The 26,583-nt window shown below is 25.5% G+C and overlaps 1 protein-coding gene across 9 annotated transcripts; it reads right to left on the bottom strand.

The window, feature by feature from the left end:
- Nucleotides 1-194: 194 nt before the first annotated feature.
- Nucleotides 195-26,583, bottom strand: LOC124429017 (receptor-type guanylate cyclase daf-11). 9 transcript variants are annotated; one of them, XM_046973695.1, is made up of 17 exons: nt 26,429-26,583; nt 25,944-26,062; nt 22,592-22,681; nt 19,248-19,512; nt 14,654-14,751; nt 10,762-10,914; nt 5,497-5,622; nt 4,310-4,549; nt 3,711-3,839; nt 3,495-3,624; nt 3,151-3,273; nt 2,929-3,018; nt 1,538-1,661; nt 1,023-1,241; nt 782-873; nt 493-622; nt 195-336 (listed from the first exon to the last, which is right to left on the bottom strand). In XM_046973695.1, the coding sequence occupies exons 3-17, from the start codon at nt 22,609-22,611 to the stop codon at nt 326-328; spliced, it is 1,950 nt and encodes a 649-aa protein (XP_046829651.1). In that variant the 5' UTR covers nt 22,612-22,681; nt 25,944-26,062; nt 26,429-26,583; the 3' UTR covers nt 195-325. The 9 variants fall into 9 exon arrangements, with proteins under 9 accessions (XP_046829651.1, XP_046829661.1, XP_046829652.1 ...); XM_046973705.1 differs by lacking the exon at nt 22,592-22,681 and adding an exon at nt 20,456-20,606; XM_046973696.1 differs by having other exon boundaries at nt 25,944-26,074; nt 26,429-26,582.

The following is a 26,583-nucleotide window of genomic DNA, read 5'->3' as shown; positions in this document are numbered from 1 at the left end:
CAGATCGACGTTCGTATGATATTAACAATGTCGGTAGATTTGGTTGCGACAATCGACTCCTTTGACTCGCCGGCGAGTAACTAGGTGGACAGGGTGTAGTTGAATGTGTACCATCATAAGTAACTGAATCTTGCGATTCTATACTCGATTGTGATTGAGGTTGAGTTTTCACTGGCGTTATGTGAAGATTCGGATGAGAGAGTCGATTTTTACGACCTTGGCTAGGTTTTTTCAAGTGGTCGATAAGATTTGGCTGAGATAGGCGTATACAGGGTCGTACAGGACGATTTATGTACCACAGGTCTCGCCGGGAGTAGGGCTCGCATCAGAGGGTACCTATAATCGTTCAATTTTAAGAAGAAAATATTTTATTCCTCATTGGAAAAACTTATAATCGCCAGTCTTAATCAAACGTACAATAGATATTTTCTTATAATTCTTTGGATTAAAGTATTGTCATTTTTTTTTCTTTTCTTTTTGTTTTTTTCTTACCTTCCTCTCGTAAACGGCGCATGAAAACTGGTCGTACATCTTCAAAGAATGACGGCAAGTCCAGCTCGGCTGCTCTTGCAATCCCACCATCCTTACACTCCAACCAATATGTATCCATTAGGCCTTTCCCCTGTTTATGTATACACATATATATGTATATGTATGTGTGTATATTATATATTAAAGTTAGATCATCAATGAACATTTTTTTTAATATTTATGATTTAATACAAGTAAAAGATGATTCATTTAAGATTGGAACAAATCAATAGATAAAAAAGAAACGTACTTTAACGTCTACCAAACCGCGATGCTCGATTTTGAATCCTCCAACAGCGTCTAAGGCCTTTTTCATTTCTAAACTAATGTGAATCCGTAAAGCTGCCAAAAAAATATCACGTTACCGTGTTTTCTCATTTATTTTAAACATCTGCGTTAAAAAAAGTTCTTCTACTCATTTTTATTTATTTATTTATTTTTTGTCTTTATATTAAATAAAATTTATTTTCAATTATTATTATTAATGTTACCTTCGCCTGTTGATTCCATACGACTCGCCGTGTTTACCGTATCACCAAATAAACAATACCGTGGCATTTTACTGCCCACGATACCTGCCACAACTGGTCCTGTATGTGCACCACTTCGTATTTGAAGTCGTTCACCGGGACGTTTCGGTACTTGAAAGACCGAGGAAGCAGCCAATAGGTCTAAAGCCATCGTTGCAATCTCGGACACATGCTTATCACCTTTATATACAAACAAATAATTAACAATAATATTGATACTTTATTGTTATACATGATTCGTTTATAAAATTAGATTATTATTAAATTATTAAAAAGTTATTTAAAAAAGAAAGAATAAAAAAAAAATTAAAGAAATAACAATGAATAAGAATAATTTCGTTTCATAAGACAAATGGAAGGAAAAAAGAATAATTTATTAATTAATCAACAAATGAAATAAGAAAAGAAGAGAAAAAGGAGAAAAAAATTTTAAAAGAAAAAAAAATTCAATAATTTCATGAAATAATATTTTGTACCATTTCTAACTGGTAAACCGGAAGCAACCATATAAGAATCACCAATGGTTTCGACCTTGTAAACGTCGTAACATTCGATACGGGCATCGAACAATTTGTATATCGAATTGAGAAACGTGACAACCTGAAAAAGGAAAAAATTTTTAAAGATTAAATAAAACGTAAACGTGAAATATTAATTATATCATTAGGGATCTCTTATTATTTTTATTCGAATTTATGAATATTTGAGTTTTGGAAAATCCATAAAATTTATATTAAAATATTTGGATATATATTCGGATATTTGTTTAGTGATCGATCAACGCCGAAGAGTCAAATCTTCTATGAAAAAGCAATTGATATCATTTTACGACGTAAATTTAGAAAATTTACTATTAAAATGTGTTTAACCAAATTCTTGATAAATAAATAACTAATTTACGACAAAGATCTGATTACAATTCAAACGATTGTAATAAGATAATACAATTCGCAAATCAATATTTCTAATTAGTTTACTCTCATTTTCGTTCTTGTATTCTCGTTACAAGGATCTCGTATTCGAGTCAGATAAAATTAAACAAGAAAAATTATAGAAACAGTATTTTCTTTTACTGTTTAAAAAGAATAAAGTATTATTCATGTAATATACCACCTGTAATAAATGATACGTCTCAGAATATAAGAGACATACATATAAAAAATTATTTTTTACATTTCATATTCGCAAAAAAAAAAAATAATACCGTAAAGTATGTTCAAAAGTATTTATCGAATTTGAGATGTTTATTTAGCGGAACCGTGCTAATTCTGTACAATTTGATTTCACCTGATATGGCGAAAATTAAGAGAAATTAAATTTTCAAAAACCTTTTACCTTTAGAAAAATAATATCATCAGCAAGTGCGCTTACTTTAATTGCGGGAGTAATATTGTAAACGTAATTATATCATGTTTGCGTCCCTGGAAAATATATAAGTAAACTTGTTTTCTTATATCAAAATAGTAAGTTATTATTTTGACATATAATAATAGTTAAATAAAATATTAATATATTAATCTCTTTAAATTTCTTGTATTATATCGTTTTACTTTTCTTCTCATCGTAATAAGAATCTAAATGAAGGAGAGCTTTTATATATATATATATATTTGGAGTAATCACTATAAAAGATTTGGACGAAACCGGAGCCATTTGAATACTCGGATTTAAATCCGAATATACGGATACTTAGATTTGAATTTTGAGTCGTAATACTCGAGTAATTGAAATATTTGAATATTTAGATATAGTAAGAGTTTTAATTATGATATCACGTGGATAATCATACTTAGACGTAATCGAGCTTTTTAAATTAAACAATGTCACACGTTAATTAAAAGAATTTTTTTTTTAAAAAGCACTGTACCTCGAGCGGTGTATTTTCAGCGGCAATTTCAGTAAACCCAACGATATCGCTGAAGTAAACGGTCACTGCTTCGTAATACTCAGCTGGCACCTTGTACGTAGTAAACCTTGATTTATTAACTTATTCGTAAATCGAATATTTTTAGAATAGTTTTTATTTTTCTTTTCTTTTCTTTTCTTTTTTTTTTTTCTTTTTTCGTTATATCAAATCAAATTAATATACCTGTTGAGTTTGTTTTAGTTGTTGAGCTACGCTAGGTGGTAACATTTGAAAGAGCAATGTGTCGCTCTTTCTCTTCTCTCTCTTCAATTCACGAGCTTTTTGCGCTAAATTGGCAGCATACATCTACAAAGTTGATATCGTTTGAAAAATGTATAAGTTTAAACGTATAGATCTTTTTTTTTTATGTATTAATGAAATGAAACTTTAACTTAAAAAAAAAAAAAAAAAAAAAAAAAAAAAAATTATTTTACTAATTAATTTTGCTCATTATGAATCACATTCTCTCTCTCTCTCTCTCTCTCTCTCTCTCTCCTTCTTTCTCTTTATTAGTAAAATTAACTTACTTGAATAGTAGCCACTGCATTGCGTACTAATATTATAATAATAGGTGAAACAACTAGGACCAAAACAACAATGGCTATACCAGCAACCTCCTTATTACTGGCATCTTGCAAAGTTGAATTAACATAATCTCTGAAAAAAAGAAAAAAAAACTCATTGCCATAAATGATTGTGACAAAAAAATAAACAAAAAAAAAAAGAAAGAAAAAAAAATTTACCGTATCATATGACGTAATTCGCGTTGAAGTTTACGTAGTTCATCGACGTAGGTCGCCATTGAGTCAAAATAAGCAATGGCGTCTTCCACGCTAGGCTCTCGCTTTCGATTCCGAAGAATTTCATCTCGCCTGCGATTAAAAAAAGAAAGGAGCGAAAAAAAAATACAAATTCATTATTTTTATTAATAGTAATAATATAATAATAATTATTATACATAGAGATATATATATGTATCTAATTATTAAATAATATTAGAAATTTTCTAACGAATTTTTTTTGCTCTTAATAATAATAATTATTATTATAACAATTATTAGAAAATTAACAATTTAAAAATTAGTTCGAAAATTTAGAGAAATACTGACTAAACTGATTCTAAGAAACGAGAATAAATAATATTGATAATATAATAATTATTATTAATTATAATAATATAATAATATAATAATATATTTATATAAATATATAAAATTTATACAAATTATAGCTAGACAGGAAGATAAATAATAATAATTATTATTATTATTATATATACATTATGTCTGATTTAAATATATATAAGTACGTATATGTGCGTGTGTATATGTGTTATACATACCTAGACTTGATCCTGCCATAGTCGGACATTGTTCGAGTAAGGTCGATATAAAAGTGTTTTAAAGAAGGCACATATGTGAGGGATCCGTTCAACAGATCTCGTCCTAGAGCTTCATGACGTACATAACTAACATAGTTTTCTCCTAAAAGTATTCCACGTCCAAAATAATTGATTCCATAAACGGAAGCGATGCCAAGACTTTCGATGCTTCGTAATAGATTTTTGAAGGCTATCAAATATCTGTATATAAAAAGAAATATGTATGTATTTATATAGCTAGACGTATTATATAGAATTATGTACATATTGTATGTACAATGATTGTCAAAAATAAACCAAAAAGAAAAAAAATAATCAGTAACATTCATTTATGACTGTTGATACTTCGTAGTAGATTTGTTAACGTTATATGTTAACGATAATGTCAAATAAATTTTATATAAAATAATTTATAATATAAAGGAGACAAAGATGGATCGAATAATAAACGAAAAAGAAGACAAAAAAGAAATCAGAGAAATAATGATAAAAAGAATACTACTTTGCCGGTTTTGTTGTACAGCGTGACCCAAAAGTTTTTAGATGGTTTTAAAAATCAATTATACTTTTTCCAAACTTTTTAAGCTAATTTTTTTTCTTCGGATTGTACGACTTTACAAACTTAACTACAAGGTCAAAAAGTTTTGAAAAAGATTGATAAGTTTTTAATACCATCAAGAAATTTTTGGCCCATATTAGAAACTTTTGGCCCACTCTATTTATTGGTTTAATTAGAGGTTCTTATTTTTTTCTTTTTCTTTCTTTTTTTTTTTAAGTTAATAACGTAACAGAATTCTTTACATTTTCTGAATGAATAGTTCTAAACTTTTGACACAATATTGACTAGTAATAGTAGTAATAGTAATATTTTTTACAAATTTGCTATTAAATAATACAACGATTGTTTGAATATTATGAAAATTTAATTGGAAACAAAAAAAAAAGAAGAACTTTCGTGACGCTTCCATTGAGAATCATTATCTAATATCGAAGTCAATATTTAAAAAAAAAAATAATTGTTCCAATATTTAATATAAATGCGAGTTATTAAATTTAATAATAATAAGAAAAGAATAAAAGAAAGACAAAAAGAAGGGCAACGAAAGAAAGAAAAAAAAAAAAAAAATTAAATAAAGAAAAGAACTCGCCTCCATACACCGCTGTTATCTGTTTCCTTGATCTGATTGGTCAAATGATCTAGCATGGCGGCATTTACGCTTGTGTACCAAGCCATCACCTCCGTTATACTACTTTCTTCCGAGCTTATTTTCTGTCTGAAATATAAAAATGCAATTATTCCTTATATATCTTTTCATTCTTTCCTATTTTTGCAATTGTAAACACAAATAAATAAATAAATAAATAATAATAATAATAATAATAATAATAATAATAATAATAATAATAATAATAATAATAATAATAATTAATAATAATAATTAATAATAATAAAGAGAAAGAAAAAAGAAACTATATATTTTCTCTCTCTCTCTCTCTCTTTGTGCTACTCTTTGAACATAGGTATATTCTTTTTCTTTTTTAATATTTCGTTTCAATAGAAATAGAGAGAGAGAGAGAGAGAGAGAGAGAGAGAGAGAGAGAGAGAGAGAGAGAGAGAGGGAGAGAAAGAAATTCCATCAACGATACAATATTGTCCTCTATTCCGCCATATTGAAAGCTATTTGCCAAACTCTTTACAAGAGACAAGAACAATATATATATACGTATGTGTATGTGTTGAAATGGAGAGAGAGAGAGAGAGAGAGAGAGAGAAAGTCTAAAAATACATCCAAGTGCTCCAAATGAGCGGTCACGCGCTCATGCGTGACAACCTCATCATGTATACATATACATATACATACATACATATATATATATATATATATATATATATATATATATATATGCATATAGTAGATAGTAAGAAAAATGGAATGAGAAAAGCTCCCGAAGGAGTTTCTTTGAGAGAATTTATTACACCTTCGTGGGTACTCAGCCCTGATCTACTGTCAATATGTACCATCTTCTTTCTTGTCGTACTTAACAATGAGATCTTATCATTTCTTCATTCTGTTCCTTTCTTTCTTTCTATTTCTTTTTCTATCTTTATTTCTCTTTCTTTCTCATTCGAAGCAACTTGAAGATACTTAATGATCTGTTACCACTTTGCTGTTCTCTTTACGTCCTCGTCAACGCCATTCCATTATCTTTTTTCCCCTCTGGTCACATGCGCGCGCGCACGCGTGTGTGTGTGTGTAACATGCATGCACGTGTATATGTGTTGCATACATGCATATATCTATGTATGTATATATGTATATATATGTAAGTAAATATATGTATATGTACGTATATATGTAGTAAATATTTATGTATGTACATATGCACGTAAATGGAAATTAATAACCCGTCCCGCGCCATATTGACATTTTGTCTTTTTTTTTTCTTTTTTATCTTCTTCTTCTTTTTCTTGTTCTGTTTCTTTTACTTCTTCTCTTTCTCCTTTTTTTTCATTCTTTTACTTTCTCTTCCTCTTCTTATTTTTCTTCTTCTTTTTTTTTTATTTTTCTTTTTGCTCATCGATATGAAGAATTTATCAAGGCGAATGTGAAGTCTAATGACGAAAATAATTTTCGTTCTGCGGTAAAATTTCGTTCAACGATAATAATGTTCGATATCTCTACAATGAATTTTTATCGACGTAGAAATAATTTCGATTTATGGATAAATTTCAATCGATGTTAATCGATCTCGATTGATCTACGGTGAAATTCTAACCTAATGAAAGTTTGGTCGGAATGATATCGGATAATATCGTTCAATGAAATTAATATCGATCTACGTAGAATATTTGTTTAAAGGTAAAACTAATTTGATGGAAAGATCTACAAAGATTAATAATCAATGAAAATAATTGACTATACGAAGTAGTATTTCATCAATGGAATATTTTAATTTTTTCTCCGCAAATACAATCGATTCATCGATCGATGATACAGTGGAAAATTAAAAAAAGTAACAAGATCTTTAAAAGATATATAAATATATATATAAATATATATATATATATATATATATATATATATATATAAATAATATGTGTATATACACATACGTAATAACACAGTTACGTAATAAAAATAAAAATTGACTGATGATTGTGACACTACTGTGATCGAGATACGAATGAAGTTCGTATTCTCATGGCCAACGAAATGTAGATCGTGTTTGACAAGATGTGAAAGATGATATTCGGAACTCTCGTCCCCGTCGCCTATGATAGGCAGAATTTTCCATATCGATACTTTATCGTCCTATCGATTTATTGGCTATACGTGCCTCTGCTGTGAAGCCGAGCAGCTTTTTCATTCCGGCGGAATGAAAAACGTGCTTTCTATAAATATTCTCCTATGGGGTATACTATGGTTATACTATTATCGACTCTTGTATTATTTCTCTTCGACTACTTATATTATACGTTATACATATTGTTATGTATTGTTTTAGAAACGAATTTTTACTCGTTAATTTGTAAATTTAATTAATTAATTTTCTATTGAATTTTAATGTATCATATATAATCATAACCTATCTATTCATAATCATATATATATATATATATATATATATATACGATTATGGAATATGGTATATGTACTAATTTTTTTGCTATCTGCTATTATATTATATTATATATGTATATGTAGTATTATAGTAGTACTATTTATATATAATATATAATATTAGATTAGGTTAGATTTACTATAGCTTTTTAAATATACATATATACATATATACATATATATTCTTGTTTGGATCCTATTCTTTATTTTTTTGAATAGCACACATTATACCATGTTCCATTATTAATTTCCTTTATTAATCAAAATACGATAATCACGATTTTACAAAAAGAATATAAAATGATTGAGAATCATTTTCGTTTACTTGCATTATATTCTTTCTCATCTTTATCGATTATTATATCGAATTTCGTTAAGATATCTCGTCGATTAAAATTTATAAAATAAAACAAAAATCTCACGAAACTCATTTGATTTTAGAATCATTACTATAAACTATTTCAAATTATTTCTCATATTTTTATTGATTATATATTACTACATATATATATATATATATATATATATATATATATATATATATATATATATATATATTTCTCTTTTATTATTATTATCATCGAGCTTTATTTTATATTATTTTGTATTTGTTGGGAACGATGTGTTTAACACGATCCAATGGAAAAGTCCGGGAAAATTCAAATAACAATTATATTTTATGCGTAACATAAACAATAATGTTGAAAATATAAAAAGAAATAAAAAACAGAAAAGACTCGAAGAGAGATACGAATATAATGCTAATGAGATGGTAATGAAAGATACGCCATCGTGTCTTTCCATAAAGTATTTTAAGTAGAGTACTTAAATGAGGTCTAACTTCGATCGTATTTTAATGTCCGCCATAATGGTTGGTGGTGTAGAAGAGAAGTGTACACACACTTGTACTATGAATGGAAATTCAACAAGTGTCGGAACGATGACTTGAGAGAACGCTACCTCTTCTTGTAATTTTCCAAGTATTATCGAATATTCATTTTGTTCTACGAACGAAATGAACTAAAAATTTATTCGAATGATTATTTTTTTTCTTTTCCTTATTATAATCTTACATGTAATCAAATTAAAATAGTATTTTCTACAAAGATTAATTTAATAATCAATAATTCTATACAAATCATGATTAATAATCAAAACGATAAAAATCTAACCTTAATTTTTCGATTTATTTAATTCTACAACGAAATGATTAAAAAATTTATTCAAATATTTTTTTTTCTTTTCATTATTACAATCTTAGATGTAATCAGTTTAGAACAGTATTCTCTACAAAGATTAATTTAATAATCGATAATTCTATACAAAGCATGATTAATAATCAAAACGATAAAAATCTAACCTTAATTTTTCGATTTAATTAATTCTACAACGAAATGATTAAAAAATTTATACAAATGATATTTTTTTTTTCTTTTCATTATTCAATTTTAGATGTAATCAGATTAGAACAGTATTCTCTACAAAGATTAATTTAATGATCGATAATTCTATAAAAAGCATGATTAATAATCAAAACGATAAAAATCTAATCTTAATTTTTCGATTTATTTAATTCTACAATAAAACGGTTTAAAAATTTATTCCAATAATATTTTTTTCCTTTTCAATATTATATATATAATTAGATTAGAATCGTAATCTTACAAAGATTAATGTGATGATTAATAATACTATAGAAAATATGATTAATAATCAAAATGATAGAAATCTAACCTTAATCACGTGACTAATTTGCCAATTGCACGTAATATCTTAATAAGCAATTTATTAATTAGAAGTTATGTACGATTGGAGTGTCACGCATTAGTTCATCTAATATACATATGAGTGTATTGCTTTTACACATTAGTGCATCTAAGAATAAGATACGAATTAAAACACGTTTTAGAGAAATTTTAATTGAATTCGATTAAATTTAATTAATTACTATTAATTCGATCAACAGTATAGCGAATAACAAAACTTTTAACTGTATACCATTATTAACGTACAATTTCGTAATATCCATAATCATTTAGAAAAGATTTAAATATAGTATAGAAATATAGGTTATATACATTCTCTTAGCTTATTTTCATTTATTTTCATTAATATTTTATTTCTTCCACATAATGTAAAGAACTTTTAAAATGATTATTGATATCACGAAAATATAGATCAAGAACGACACACAGCTAAAAGGATAACTGTTTGCTATACTGCTAATCGAGTTAATCGTCGATTAAAGTTAACCGAGCTTGCTCGAATTGGCCCTTAAAGCATTACTCTTCTTTGACGTCATAACCAATTATACATACATAAACAGGATCAAAAGTTCCTAGGTCGGCGAAAAGTTTCTAAATGATTTAAAAAATTAATTATTCTTTGTCGAGACCTTTCGGACTAATTTTTTTTCTTTTTCTTTCTGAAAATATTACGAGCGAGGCTTCTAACATTTGTTACAATCTAAAAGATAAAATTATTCTCGTATTATTAGAAAAAGATTAATTGATTTTTAAAATCACTTAAAAACTTTTGGCTCACTTATCCTGTATGTAAAAAACAAAACAAAATAAAAAAAGATAAAAAAAAAAGAAATTCAACATTTTTTTCCTTTTAGCCTCGAATTTTATCAAATATCATTTACAATCCTAGTCAACTATTTTCGTTCTTAGTTTCTCCTTTCTATCCTATCAAAATAAACAAAATTTTGTTCTCAATAAAAAATAAAAAAAAAAGAAAATTCTGTAATACATTTTTGCAAAAAAAAATTTAGTAACTTTGATTTACCTGAAATCCTCGAGCCGTGCTTGAAAGGCTTCCTTGCTAACAACATCGTATGTTTGCGTCTTGCTTTCGTCTCTTGGGACGGAAACCAAGGGCCAGGTTGTCATATTATGCAGAGCATGATCGGTTATAGCGAATCTTTGTGTCAGATTGGACCTTCGAAAAAGAGATACAAGAAAGAAAAGAGAAAGTTAATGTGAGCCAATATAAAAAATGAAAGGGACTGAAGCGTGTCGAATTAAAAAAAAAAATAAAAAAAAGAAAAAATAAAAAAAAAAAGAATAAAAAGATAGCTGTAATAATGACGTACAATGTATTAAGGATACTAAAAGAGTTATGCTTATTATATATATATTTTTTTTTTCTTTTTATTAATAAAAAACTTTTCATTTAATAAAAATAAAATTTAATTTATAATTAACTTTGCGTTAAGCGAACAAAATTTTACTATGTGTGTGTGTGTGTGTATGTGTGTGTATATATAATATATATATATGTAAGCGCCCGCATGTATGTATATGTGACTTATCATTTCCACTTGGCTAAGTTTTTCTTTTAATTATTCATTTTTTTGGGAGGGGAGATTATATATTGTCTCTAATACGTCCTTCACTATTCTACATACTTAAATTAAAAGAATATTTCCTTTAATTTGCAAAGAATAAAAATAAAATAGTTATTATAACTTTTACAAATATTTTTTTTTTTACTTTCACATTGTAATTTAAACTTTTGCAATTTAAACTTTACGTGTTTATTGCTTTTCTTTAAGTTGAAATACTTTATTTTTATATTTTTCTTCTTTCTTTTTTAAAATTATAAAATAGTAATTATTCGTATCGTGTATTTGTAATTATTTAGGAATAATATTTTTTACTTTGTCATTTTAAAAGAACACACATAAATATATTTTTTCAAATAATATTTTTAATACATATAGTATATGTCTTATATATTAATAAAATATAAATAAAATAAAATTTTTAATATATGTAATATATATATATATTAAATATTATATATATAATGTATTAAAAATAATAATAAAAGAAATATCTATGAAAACAATAAATATAAACAATAATTGTACATAAAAAAAAACCTGACACTTTTCACTTAAACAAAACTCACTGAGCTGTTAAATAAAATGTGAACCGTATTTTGTATGATTTAATGCATAATAAAAAAAAAAAAAGAAATAATGAAAAGATAAAAAAAAGGCAATATAATAATTGATTTATTGGCGAAGAAAGGATTCGAAAAAAAAAAGAAAAAACCAAAAACAAAAAATATATGTAAATATTCTCGTTTCAATTGACATCGTAAATTATTTAATCAATCTCGATGATTAACACGTTGCTCGCGCAAAAGAATCGAAGCAGAAGGGTCGGGTCAATAAAGCACGATTCACTGATCGTGAAGTTTTAATCGAGTGTAGGACCTTCGACGGTCCAATATGCATCATACGAATCCAATGTTTACAGATTGTGAGATAGAAATTCTACTTTGAATAGAAATCGATCAATAAGAAAACATTTTCCATTTTGTCTTCGTTAAAATATTATCGAAAATTTTTTTTCTTATGAACAATTATTACTTTTTCTTTATCATTCAAGAAGACAATCATACATCTTTTATTTAAATCTCATTATAATAATAATTAATAACAATCATTAACTTTCCCTTAAAGTTAAAATTTTAATCACACGAAGTTTTTTTTTTATAAACAATTATTATTTTTTTATCATTTAAATGCATTTATATCTTTTAATTATATAGAAATAATAATAATAGTAACAATAACAATAATAATAATAATAATAATAATAATAATAATAATAATAATAATAATAATAATAATAATAAAGATAAATAAAAATTGTACAATACATACAAACAGATAAAAAGATTGTACACGTAATAATGTAATTATGTAAAACAAAATAAAGTTCGTATGTGTCTTTACTGATGTACACAAAAATTTTAAAAACTATAAATAAATATTATCGAAGCTATATCAATTAAATATATTATTTTAGCCTGTTTGTTTAAAAATTATTAATATAATAAAGATGTTATCTATACACGTACATATATATATATATATATATATATATATATATATATATATATATAATATTAAACTTAATAAATTATAAAGTAATATGGAAGAATGTTACATAATAATTAATGATATTTTATATAATAAACTAAACATTTCTTTTGATGACATATACAAAAGTATAAATAAATATTATAATATTTTCAAAACAATTCATTTAATTAAGCATATTATATTTCAGACAATTAGTTCAAAAAGAATTTTAAAATATTAAAAACAATTTTATATATATATATATATATATTTATAATATAATAAAGAAAATATTAATATTTATATAAAAAAAATGTTATAAAATAACGTAATTATTATATGTAATAAATTAAAAACTTTGTCATTGGTATGTCGTATGAAAAAAATTTTTTAAAGAAAGAGAAAATAAATAAATATATAAATAAATATCATAATAACTGTTTTATAGCAATTTCACTTAAATCTGTTAATTCAATATGTTTACTTCTTCATTATATGTATTTTTTATTTTGAAATATTAAAGTATTTGTATAAAGTAGTAAAGTATAAAAAGTAGTAAAAACGAATGCAGTAGTACTAATTAATGATATATTTATTTTTTATATAACAATTCATAAAAAGTAATATCAATGAAATTGAAAAATAAATTTAATTAATGATTAATGCAGTTTATAGTGCTCTTTTTCTTCTTTTTCATTTCTTTTTTTTTTTTTGCTTAAGGAGAATAAAAAGGGATTGCAACGGTGTCGATTAAAATTCATTGAAGGTTCCATTTGTTTTCATTCGTGGATGCATTAAAGGTTTCGTTTTATTCAGATAAAACTATTCCTTCCATTCACGTAAGTCACGTATATACAGAAGAGATCAAGCGATCAGTAAGATTTTAAGTGAAATGGTAAAAAGATACGAAGGTATACATGAAATAAAAAAAAAAAAAAAATAAATAAATAAAATTAGGTCGTTTTTAAAGATTTCAAGTTTACTAAATAACTACGAGAAAAAAAAATGAAAGTAAAAGTAGTATCTTATTTTTATTAATAATACGGAATCAGAATATTTTATTCAACGATTTCTTCTAAAAAGTATTGAGAATTTACAAACAAAAAAAAAAGAAAAACAAAAAAATTATTGTTTTTCCCGTATATGCCTAGAATACGTGTGTGTACATTTAATGAATAACGAAGAAGAGAGAAAATAAAAACAAATAAAAAATGAATAAATAAAATCAGGAAGAAACAATTTCATCATTTTTGTTATGTTTTAATTATCAATATAGATCTATCAGAATAGAGAGATAAAATGTTTTTCTTTCAACAATTTGTTTAAAATATTTAAGAATTTGCAAAAAGAAAAAAACCAGGTGCGTTTATACTTTATATATATATATATATATATATATAAATTATAAACGCACCTATATATATATATGTATATATATACACTATGTACACAGGTATGTTTTGGTAAATAATGAAATAAAAATATGAATATATTTTACCATGTTTAAAATATAGATTTATGTTAAATAGAGAACTATTTCCTCATTAAAATTTTTCAGAATTTTTTACAAGAAAAAAAAAAGAGAAAGAAATTATTTTTATAAAATCAAAAAAAAAAAAAAAAGAAAAAAGAAAAGAAATTCCGATAAAATTTATTTTCAAGTATCCTTGAACTATATTTATTTACTAGATATACATATACTCGCGAAATTTGTTAGTCGTTCGAACAAATCTATAACTAAACGATTTCATAAGAAAATGTAATTTTAATGTAAATCAATAAATGTATATAAATAAATACCTTAAAGTGCTGCCATTGGTATAAATAAAGAATGCTACTTCGGATCTTTCGAGTTGCATCCTGGTTACCACTTTGCCCAAATCCGTAGCTATGGTTACCTATATCGATAGAAGATATATATATCTATATGTATATAAATATAAGTGTGTGTGTGTGTGTATACATATATATATATATATATACATATCATATATATGTATATATAAGGTGAGAAAATAATTTTAATCATCTTGAATATCTCCGTTTTTTCAGAAATATGAAAAAAATCTTATGATACGGAAGAGACCATAAAAAGACAATAATTCTTTTTTTTTTTTTTTAGGTAGACTCATAAAGGTCATATAAATGTCAATCAAGTTTTTTTAAAATGGAATCATGGGTTTTTGATTGCATTAATCGATGCGGCTTGACATTCTATATATAAAAAAAAAATTAATATTAACCCATGTACGTTGAAAAATTATTAATTTAGGAGATTATTTCAATTATATCCTTATTACAAAAAAAAAGTTTTTCTTTTTATTAAGTTGACGACTATCAATAGATTTTTTATCCCGTATTTTAAATAAACAATATAAAATTTACATAATCGTAATAAAAATTTAAATGATTTCATTATATTGTAGTTACGTTTTTATTACGAAAAAAAAAAAAATATATATATATATATATATATATATATATATATACACACACATATATATTCAATTATAAAAATTATTAACAAAATCGATTTTATTATAACGATATTATTACGATATTAAGATAAATAAAGAATAAATTACACTTGAAAACGGCGTTTCTTTCATGTCTTTACGATTTTTCATTCCGAAGATATCGCCATCGAAAGATTTCATTCATAATTTAAATACTACAACTCGTTCGTAAGCAATAGTAGTTAGTAGAAGCAATAGTAAGGACACGTAAATTCTCGGAATTTTTTAAGTCAGTGTGTCATTAAGTAAATTTGAATGAAATTATATAGGTCAGTGAGTCAATATAAATGTTTTCCATTTATATGGAAATATTTCCAGAATTAAAAATCATAGAGACACGAATCAAACATCATTTTAAAGAGTAGAATTTTCTCTATTTATTTTTTATAGTATTGTTAAAAATTAATTAACAATATCTTATGAACAATTTTTATAAACAATTCCTTATGGACTATAATTTTGTCTTATTTTTTATAAAATACAAAAGAAAAGTACATTCAGAGTTATAGAATTATATAAAAATTGATAAATAATTAATAAACATATTCTTTTTTTTATCGAAGAAATAATTATTAATAATCATATCTTCAGTTTACATTGATATATATATAAATATATACGGAACTTTATATTACTCTTTCACAGTTATCTGAAGTGATCTTTAATACGTTATATTTTGATAAATAAATTGTAAGTATCGTGACAAAATTCTTCTACATTATTTTCTGTTTTTTTTTTGTTTTCTCTTTTTGTATTTATTTTCAAATTTATTTTTAGTAATATTTTTTATGAGACAATATTACAAACTAAATGAATCTTCGTATTTTGTATGAATCTTCGTATCGATTGTATGAAGCCTAATTGTATTATAATTATTTTTGTTTATCGGTACATTAATTTCGGTGTAAGTGAAATGAAATTAAAATTAAAGAAATAAAGAAATAAAAGAAATAAATAAAAGAAAAAAAGAGAAATAGAAGAAGAAACAAAATTAAATAATAGAAAAATTATAAAATAGAATAAAAAAATGGAAAATAAATAAAAATCTCAACAGCTGTGTAACTATATTCTAACAGTTGTATGACTGTATTCTAATGGATCTTTTGTGAAATTAACTATGTTTACGTACGTGCTACATGCACTTTGGAAAGCATCGCGACTAATGGCTGGAGTTCCCTAGTCGATGTAACTTCCGAAAGGGAAGGGAACTAATTGTAAAGCACATACTGAAAGAGAGAGAGAGAGAGAGAGAGAGAGAGAGAGAGAGAGAGAAAGAAAGAAAGAAAAAAAGTGAACAGGATAGAGTACCGGATACTTTTATGGTAGGCTGAAGTAGCATGTTGAAGTAAAATTGCTTTGTCAATATTTATTACACATATATATATATATGTGTATTATATATATATATAATAAATAATATATATATATATATAATAAATGCACTTCTCTTGTATCGAATTACTATTTGAGAAACATGATTACTAGGAGTAGAACAGGAAAGATAGGAATATATATATAATATATAATATATCACAATATCACATACATCATGTGCCTATACATACAGGATTTTTCTTTTTTAAATTGAAACACTTATATATCTAGAGAACTAAAAAAGAAAAAAAAAGTTGTTTATAAAAAAAAACCATAAGTAATGACATTAATTAAATAATAGAAAAAATTGTTATATTAAGCTTGATTTTGCATGATTTACATGTAAAAAGAAAAGAAAAAAAAAAAGAACGAAGTATTTTTATCGTTTATCATCGAAGTAAATTTTCCTGAAGGAAAATTTCATAAAATTTGTTCTGAAATTTGTTCATAGTTAAATTATTCAAAAATGAGTAACACATCAAACTCGAAGGCACTTATGCGTGGACCGACAGTGATAACACTGATGACGAAGGAAACTAAGTTTGATAAGCATGAGAATGAGGACATCGATGCATTTATGCTTTCCTATCTTTCCTGTTCTACTCCTAGTAATCATGTTTCTCAAATAGTAATTCGATACAAGAGAAATGCATTTATTATATATATATATATTCGACGAATAATCATCTTTATTTTAAAATGTGGCATTATAATATTGTTATTTGATATTATAATTTTATTTAGCAAATATTATTTTTAGAATTATAGCATCGATAGAATTTAATAAATTAAATAAACTATAACAATCAATGTTTTTTTAATGAAATACAATTCTTTGTTTTTTCTCCTTGTTTCTTTTTTCTTTTTTTTTTTTTTTTTTTTACTTCTTTTTTTATCCTCCAATAAAAATTATCAATAGAGCATGCAATATTTCCAATAAAAAAATTATCAATATGTGGCGATAATGAAATTATTCAATTTTTTTTCAACATTATTCATATCTACAATACGAATTTTTGTAAACAATAAAATTCATTTATTCTTTCATTTTATCTTTTCTTCTTTTTTATCCTTACATAAAAAATTATTCTCCGATGAAATATATCATTTAAAGGCAATGAAATTTTTTAATAAAACGTTAAATCGTATATATATATATATATGCAGATATGTTCGATAATAAAAAAAAAATATACTTTTCTTCCTTTTTTTTCATTTCGAGATGAAAATCATAAGTCATTAAAAGATATACAATTATAGAAGTAAGAACGATGGAAGAATGAAAATATCTTTAATATTAGAACTAATGTTGGTAGTATTATGTCCACTTTATCGAGTAGGTACATACATATATAGGCGTGGAATATTTACCGTTCACTCGTTATTTTTAGTTGGTTCAATCGATATCTAGGAATTACTCCTATTCTGTCTAATTGTATGCTATATATACACGATTATCTACCCTTCACCTCTTCGTCCCTGTTATATGACACCATGGATACACATACGCGCATGCACATCTACATAAGTTCGTTAAGATACTCTCTACGTGTATAATAGTAATTAGACATAATTGCCAATTTAGTTGGTTCATTATCGATTTGTTTGCGAAGTTACTCTCGTATTTTTTTGTTTTCCTTTTTTTTCTTTTTCTTTTTTTCTTTTTCTTTTTTTCTTTTTTTTTTTTTTTTGCTTATCGTTCTTTCATCTGTTAACGTATTGGAATTAAAATTCGATATGATTGCGAATGAATTAAAAAGAAGAAAAAAAAAAAAATAATGAAAAAGAGAAAGAAGAGAAAGAAAATATTAATAACACTTGGACGTGATTTTTAGAATGAAGTTTTTTTTCAATTCGCGACTTATAATTAAAAAAGAAAAAGAAAAAGAAAGAAAAAATAATTCGTTTTCGTTTCGTGACAAGGATAAGAGAATATAAAAATGTACCTTTCAAAATCTTTTCAAATTTTTTTTTAAATCACTTTTATACGTGTCTTTGCAAAATATTCAATTGTAAAATTGTAATGAAACATCGTACATTGTCGTTTCAGAATTTATTTACTTCATATACTATTAATAATTTTGAAAGTAATTACAGTTTATGTCGTTCATAATTTTTTTTAAAAAATCGCTTGAGAAAAATAATTTGACGGATAAGTAAATAAATAAATAAATAAATAAATAAATAAATAAATAGCACAACGAAGAATGTCTTTCCATACCTTTTTAATTTCATTTCGACAATGTATATTGTTCATGATGAATTGTTTATAATATTAGAACTTGTTTAAAAAAAAAGAAAAAACGTTCAAGCGATGAGAACTAATTATTTCGCTTTTTGTATTCCCTTTTAATTTCGTTCGCGACTTAAAAAAAAGAAAAAACGAAAGAAAAAAGAAAAAAGAAAAATAAAATTAAAACTTTGAGAAACTATATTATCAAATAACCAAAAAAAAAAAAAAAAACAAAAAAAGAAAAAATTATATCAAAGAAGAAACTACAAACCTGTGTTTCAATGTCCGATACTTCCTGCCGATAAATCAATATGTCGTGAAGCGTATTGGCAGTTTGCACGATCAAAGCTAGGATCGGTATGAACGGTAGTACCAACATTTGCAACAATTGAATCCTTCGGCCACGACGACTCGCAGGATCCGTGGCACGTGCCCAACAGGATTTCTTACGATTTGCCTTTGCCGATACATCCTCCGATGAAAGACTCCTTACCGAGCTTATCTCTGCCACGCAGGATCCGTTACGCGGTGACATGCTGCAATTATTTATACATTCGTACATTAATTATTGTAAATTTAATTCAATCGTATATTTTATCGGAGAAAATTATTTTTTTTTTTGTACAGGTTTTCAATTCACGAAAAATAAAAAATAAAATAAAAGGAAAAAGAAACAAATTTGTATAAAAATTAATATAAAATGTAATATCACTACTAAGTTACATTAACTATTACTAGTAAAAGTATTGGTAATATAATTGAGGTACGTTAAAGTCATAAATAAAAATTATTTGATTTTCTTATTTCTTGCATATCAATGAAGTCGAATGGAAATTTAAATTTAAACAAAAAGATTAAATAAAAATAATAAGAGGAGATATAAAATATCGTATTTAATTAAAATTTTATTACGAATAGTATTATATAAAAGTACAGATAAAAATTATATAACATTCTTGTTACAATCAATGAATCATTGAATAAAAAATTACAAAAAATTAAATCAAAGAAAATAAAAAAAAAAAAAAATTCTAAAAAAATCACAATCGATCGAATATTTTTATTCGAAAGCGAATTAAACAAAAATGTAGAAATAAAAATATTACATGATTTTCTTATTACAATATGAATGATTCGTTAGAAAGGAATAAAAAAATAAAAAAAATAAATAAAGAAAAAAAAAATAGAAAAAAAATTACAATTAATAAAAACATCGTTAGACGATCCTTTTTTTTTTAATTTAATATTTAAGACGTGTTTCATATTACAACAAGCAAAAAATAAAAAGATATACGATATTCGAGAAACAGGCATCCTAATTGATCATATTAATTACATTTAATTACAATTACAGAGCATGCTGCTGTGCGAGAAGCACCTAAAAAGAAAAAAAAAAAAAAGAAAAGAAAAGAAAAAGAAAATAAATTACACGTAGAATATAAAAGGACAACACAATAAATGGTTTAATATTAAACTTACGCGATACTCGTTCTTAATTTTGCTCTTAATATATCGTCACGTTTTTTCTTCTTCTATCTTTTTTTCTTTTTTTTCTTTTTTTTTTTTTCTTTCTTTTTAGATTTACCAAGAGAACGTCGAAATAACAGGATACGTCTTGTGTCGTCGCTCTCTATCCCGTAGGAAAGAAAAATAGCAAAAAGAAGAGTTGAAAGGGTAGATTGGTAATGTTTTCAATGGCAACTGATTGTGCGTGATGTTAACAACACATCAGTCTTTAAGTGTATGTGTGTGTATGTGTGTATTAGGTGAAAAGAAAAATTAGTAGAGTCCCTCTATCTCTTTTCATCGTTCGCATTTTATACTTCATATAGAATAATTTCTCCATCTTTCCATCTTTCTTTCTTTCTTTCTTTCTTACCTTTTGAGAAAACAAATTGAAAAGGAAGAAAGAAAAAAAGATATGCACCTTTCTCATTCTTTTTCTATCTCTATCTATTTCTTTCTAACTCTTTCCGTCTCTCTCTCTCTCTCTCTCTCTCTCTCTCTCTCTTTCTCTCTCTCTCTCTCTCTCGATTCTCTCGTCTCTTGATATAAGAAAACAGACACTTTGATTTCTATGAAAAGTAAATCGTGAAAAATACGATTTTCTTCTTTCGGAAGAAAACAATTCACTTTTTATTTTTTCATTTGTAATATTGACGTACAATACGCAAATAAAGTTACAAACAAAATTAATCATATCGTTTTCGTATTTTTTTTTGTTTAGAAATATCTCTGTCCGTGTGTTTACACAAACATAATTTCTTCAAAAAAAAAAAAAAAAAAAAAAAAAAAAAAAAAAAAAAAAAAAAAAAAAAAAAAAAAAAAAAAAAAAGAAATCATGACTAGAAATATGTGACATTTACGATCATATTGAAAAAATATTGAAAAATTAAGTTTACAGTAAGATATAAAAAAAGAATTTTTTTTCTAAATTTAGAAGAAAAACTTTAATTTAATATGATTTCTTAACAATGACGATTTCGTTAGTCGTTAGATTCCAAAAGCAAAATGAAAAGAAAAAAAAAGAAACAAAAAATAATATACAAGGTGAACAAATCGAAACGTGTATAGCATGAGTAACAGAATGAATGAGGGAGCTCCAAAAAGTTTTCAGATGATTTAAAAAATCGATTATACTTTTTCGAACTACTTTTTTCGAGCTAATCGTTTTTCTTTTTCTTCTTTATTTTTTTGTGTTCAGATTGTAAAACTACAAATCTAATTGCAAAAAGCTTATGAAGACTTGGGAAAGAGTAATTGATCTTTAAAATCATTTAGGAACTTTTGGTCCAAATTAAGAAGTTTTGATCGACCATGTATCGATCGGAATGTTTAACAAAAAAAAAAAAGAAAAGAAAAAAGGACAAAAAAAGATCGTACCACTTTTATATATCTAGTATATTAAAAAAGTCATACCATAAAAATATCGTAAACCATAACTAAACAAATCGATAAAGATAACCTTGCCGATATTGGATAATTAAAATGAGAGAGAACAAAGAGAGAAAGAAATAAAGAAAAAAAAAGAGAGAGAGAGAGAGAGAGAGAATAATAAGAGATCTACTAATTATCTATTTATAATATCGGAAATAAAGGAATCATTATTGATTAATTTCGTCTAATTTCATTGTTTACTGTTCGTTCATTATCAAATAAAAATTAAGTCTTATAAAAAGTGAGGTGGCAAGCGAAGCGTGTAAGATCGATAATAGCGCCTACGAGGGAGGGATAACAGAAGGGTGATGGGGGGGGGAGATATATATATAGAGAGAGAGAAAGAAAGAGAAAAAGAAAGAGAAAGAGAAAGAGAGATGAAGAAAGGGGGAAAAAGAAAGATGGAGAAAGAGGGATAAAGCGAAAGAGAGAAAGTGAGAGAGAGAAAGAGAGAAAGAGAGAAAGGGATAGAGATACAATGAATCAAAGAGAGAAGGAGTAGGAAGCAAAAAAAAACAGAAGTGAGCGGGAAAATGATAGATATTTTATTTGAATTTTGCGAATCCAAGAGTGACAAGCTCGTTAAATATATATGTATTTGTATATATATATATATATATATATATATATATATATATATATATACGTATTTATATATATATTAATTTTTATACTCACTCGTTTTTTATGGTGAGCATGATCGCAACTGATGTGTGTCCACCCTCGCTTCTCGATCTCTCTCACAATTCGACGGTCCCGAGTTCGGGCCTGAATGGCATATCACAGCCGGTCGTATTATCTCATCGAGAAGGCCTCTCTCTCTCTCTCTCTCTCTCTCTCTCTCTCTCTCTCTCTCTTTCTCTAACTATCTATCTATCTATCTATCTCTCTGTCCATTTACATTCAAGCTCAACATAAAGGTACATATAGACAAGGAAGGGGCCACCATAAAATCATCTCAATGGCTACGACTGTAAGTATGTGTGTGTTTTATATATGAACTGCAATCTTATAACATATGTTAGACTTTAGAACGTGTCACTCAAGATCTCAAGATATCTCTCTCTCTTTTTCTCTCTCTCTCTCTCTCTCTCTCTCTTTTTCTCTCTCTCTCTCTCTCTCTCTCTCTCTCTCTCTCTTTATTATCATACTGTCCTTTTTTTGCAAAATACAACACCTATCTCTATGGACGTATAAAATATGCAGAATTCTGACATTGTTAATTACTCGATTCAATATCCTTTATATATTATTATTATTATTTTATTCAAAAATTTTAAAGAACCATAGGAGGAATATCAGAAAAAAAAATAAAAGTATGTAATTATTATTTAAAATTTGAATAATGTAAAATGTACAACGTATATATGCGCGCATATATATATATATATATATATATATATATATATATATATGTATATATGTGTATAACATATGATGTAATTGGTTGTTTTTTTATCTTTTTTATTTTTCTGAAATTGTTTGTTTTGTTTATTTTTAGTTTTTTTTCAGTCATATTTTCTTTTTTTGTTTTACATGTTTTTTTATTTTTTCTTTACTGAAATATTATTTATATAAAAGAAAAAATTTTATTAAAACTATTTATTATTGCAATGTAATTCTTTGTTCTTCGTAAATTTTTGTCAATATGAAAATTTTTTTAATATACTATCCGTGTTAATCTATCTATCTATTTATATCCTTGCGAAATTATTATAGTAAAAATTTTTGTAAATTATGTTTTTATAATTTACTAGAAAGATAAAAGTTTTTAGTAAATAAAAATACATATATAATTTTCCTTGATATATTTTATATGTGGTATGGAAAGAAATCTTATTTTCCCGATATCATCTGTAAGATTTTTACTTGGATGAAAAAAAATATATCGATTATAAGAATATAGTTCTGTCTTTTAAAATACTTTTCCTTTTTATTTTTATTTTTTTTAACAATAAATATAATATCTTTGTAACAAAAATTTGTAAAAAAAATTATATCCCTAAGAAGGAGAATTTTTTTTTTAAATTATATTATTACCAATATTTATACTGCCGAATTAATTAAAGAAAAAAAAAAATAAAATAAAATTTATTACAAAATTATTAATTTAATCTCGTCTCTTCATAAAGCAAAAAAAAAAAAAAAAGAAAAAAGTCAACATCGTCAAAAATTATCACATTTTTCACGAGCAACGAATAAAAAATATTACTAATAACAATGATAACGATATCACGATACTTATAAAGGAAATTTCATCTCCGTTCTAGTCGTTTTAATGAACATGTACTGTAATATTGTATTAATTATACAACTCAATACGTATCTCGTTAAATATATATATACATATATATATATACCTACTTTAACAAAATAATTATTATACCTACGTCATCTCGATATCACAGGTGTGTTATATAATATCTACGTATACAATTGTTATTCACTGTACTATTCGGTCATTGATTATTGATTTGTCAACGAGGGAGATGAGGAAACCATCGAGATTGCAATTAATTAAGATCTCAATTAGATACTCATTATATATATGGACACATACACGCACGCATACGCGCACGCATGCAGTCACGCACGTAGGCACGCACGCACATATTTATTGATCGAAAATAATATTTTATAAGAGATTGATTTAATAAGAATAAATAAATTCGAACGATCAATAATATAGGGTAGGCCAAAAATTCTTTATGTGACCTTTCTAGGACTCTTCAAATAAACTTCTTTTTTTTAACTGTTTTTTTTTTCAAATTTTTAAATTGTAAATCTAGGAAATTTTTTTACAATCCACAAAAAAGAAAACAATAATACAAAGAGTCTTGAAAATGAGTAATTGATTTTTAAAATCATCTAAGAACTTCGGACTTACTTTCTGTATTTTATATATATATATATATATATATATATATATATATATATATATATATATATATATATAATGGTTCTTTTTTTTGCAGATATATGACAAACGCACTTGTATTTTTTTTATTGATTGAAATATAAAAAACTCCAATGTTTAAATGGAATGGAAGTGAAAAATCAATTGTAACTGTCACCGTGTACTATATATATATATATATACATATATATATATATATAGCACGTATCATGGTTATGAAGGTACGTGCATATTTTCGAAGACGAGAGAGAGAGAGAGAGAGAGAGAGAAAAGAACGAACAAGCACGTGCTAACAGAATCACTTGTATACGTGCACGATATAAAGAGGGAACATAAATATTGTAAGGATACTCTATCGATCGTTTAATTTGTTCCTTATTGAAAGAAGAAGAAAAAGAATAAGAAAAGATATATCATTTTTAAATATTTAAGCAAACATCTAATCTAAACAATCGACAGTACATTATTGTATAAAAAAATTATATAGAAAATAAATGATACACAGAAGATGCGAGGAAAATACATATCGATTTAATAATTTTCTAATATTTCCAAACGAATAAATAATATCAAAATTTATTGTTATCGATTAAATTTAAATTTCATTCATTCGAATATCAAATTAATAAAATGCAATAATATCATATGCAGGATTATACATGAAACAACAAGGATGAGATCGTACGCGATGGAAAGTTAAAAAAGCAAAAAAAAAAAAAAGAAGAAAAAAAAAGAAAGAAAAAGAAAAAGAAAAAAGAGAAGAAAAAGGAAAAACAAAAGAGAAAAAAAGAAAAGAAAACATTAATCAAGAAAATAAAGAAGAAGGAGAGGTTAAAGCGTGATCTATAGATCCTGGATTAAATCGAATTTCAAGATGATATAAGGAAAGAAATAAAACTAAGTACTCGAGAAAACACATGTAAGTTCTTTCTTACTCTCGTTTGATAACCCCGTTAAGATATATGTACATCCATCAAGAAAAAGAAAAAGAAGATGAAGAAGAAGAAGAAGAAGAAGAAGAAGAAGAAGTTGAAGAAGAAGACACACTTACGGGGACGGGGTAAAAGAGGGGAGTTTGACACGAAGTATCAATAAAGAGAAAATTGCTCTTACGCGTCTATGACGAGAAAGATGAGAGAAGACACGTGGTTGAAGTCACGAGGACGTTCCTCTTTCTCGACTAAATCTATCCTTCTCTCTCTTTTCCAGTCTCTTCCTTTCTTTCTGCTCGTCTATAAATTCGTCTATCTATCCATCTATTTATCTATCCATTTCTGCATATTTCTCTCTCCCTCTTCTCTTTTTCTTTTTATTTATTTATCTATTTCTCTCTCCTTCTCTTTCTATCTGTCTTTCTATTTGTCTATATAGGTAAATAATATATCTAAATAGAATATCTATATAAATAAATAAATAAATAAATAAATAAATAAATAAATAAATAAATATATATATATATATTTAGTTATCCTTAATTATCAGATAATTTATCTCATTCTCCATTAACACGATAAAGAAAGAGAAACAGAAAGAGAGAGAGAGAGAGAGAGAGAGAGAGAAAGAGAGAGAGAGAAACAAGATAATGAAAGCTTAGCGACCTTGTCTAACGAAGAGAAGTCTCTATGTCTCTCTGTATATGTTATACCCCTAACACGTATGTCAATGCGTGAACATAGTCGCGTTGAAATAATACTATAGGAAGAAAGAGCAAACAGGTGTGCCCGCGTGGAATGCACGACCGCATACTGACGGT

The sequence above is a fragment of the Vespa crabro genome, chromosome 14 (genome assembly GCF_910589235.1).
Source record: "Vespa crabro chromosome 14, iyVesCrab1.2, whole genome shotgun sequence".
NCBI classification, from domain to species: domain Eukaryota; kingdom Metazoa; phylum Arthropoda; class Insecta; order Hymenoptera; family Vespidae; genus Vespa; species Vespa crabro.
Note: the sequence above shows the minus strand (reverse complement) of the source record. Positions and strands in the feature narration are given on the sequence as shown.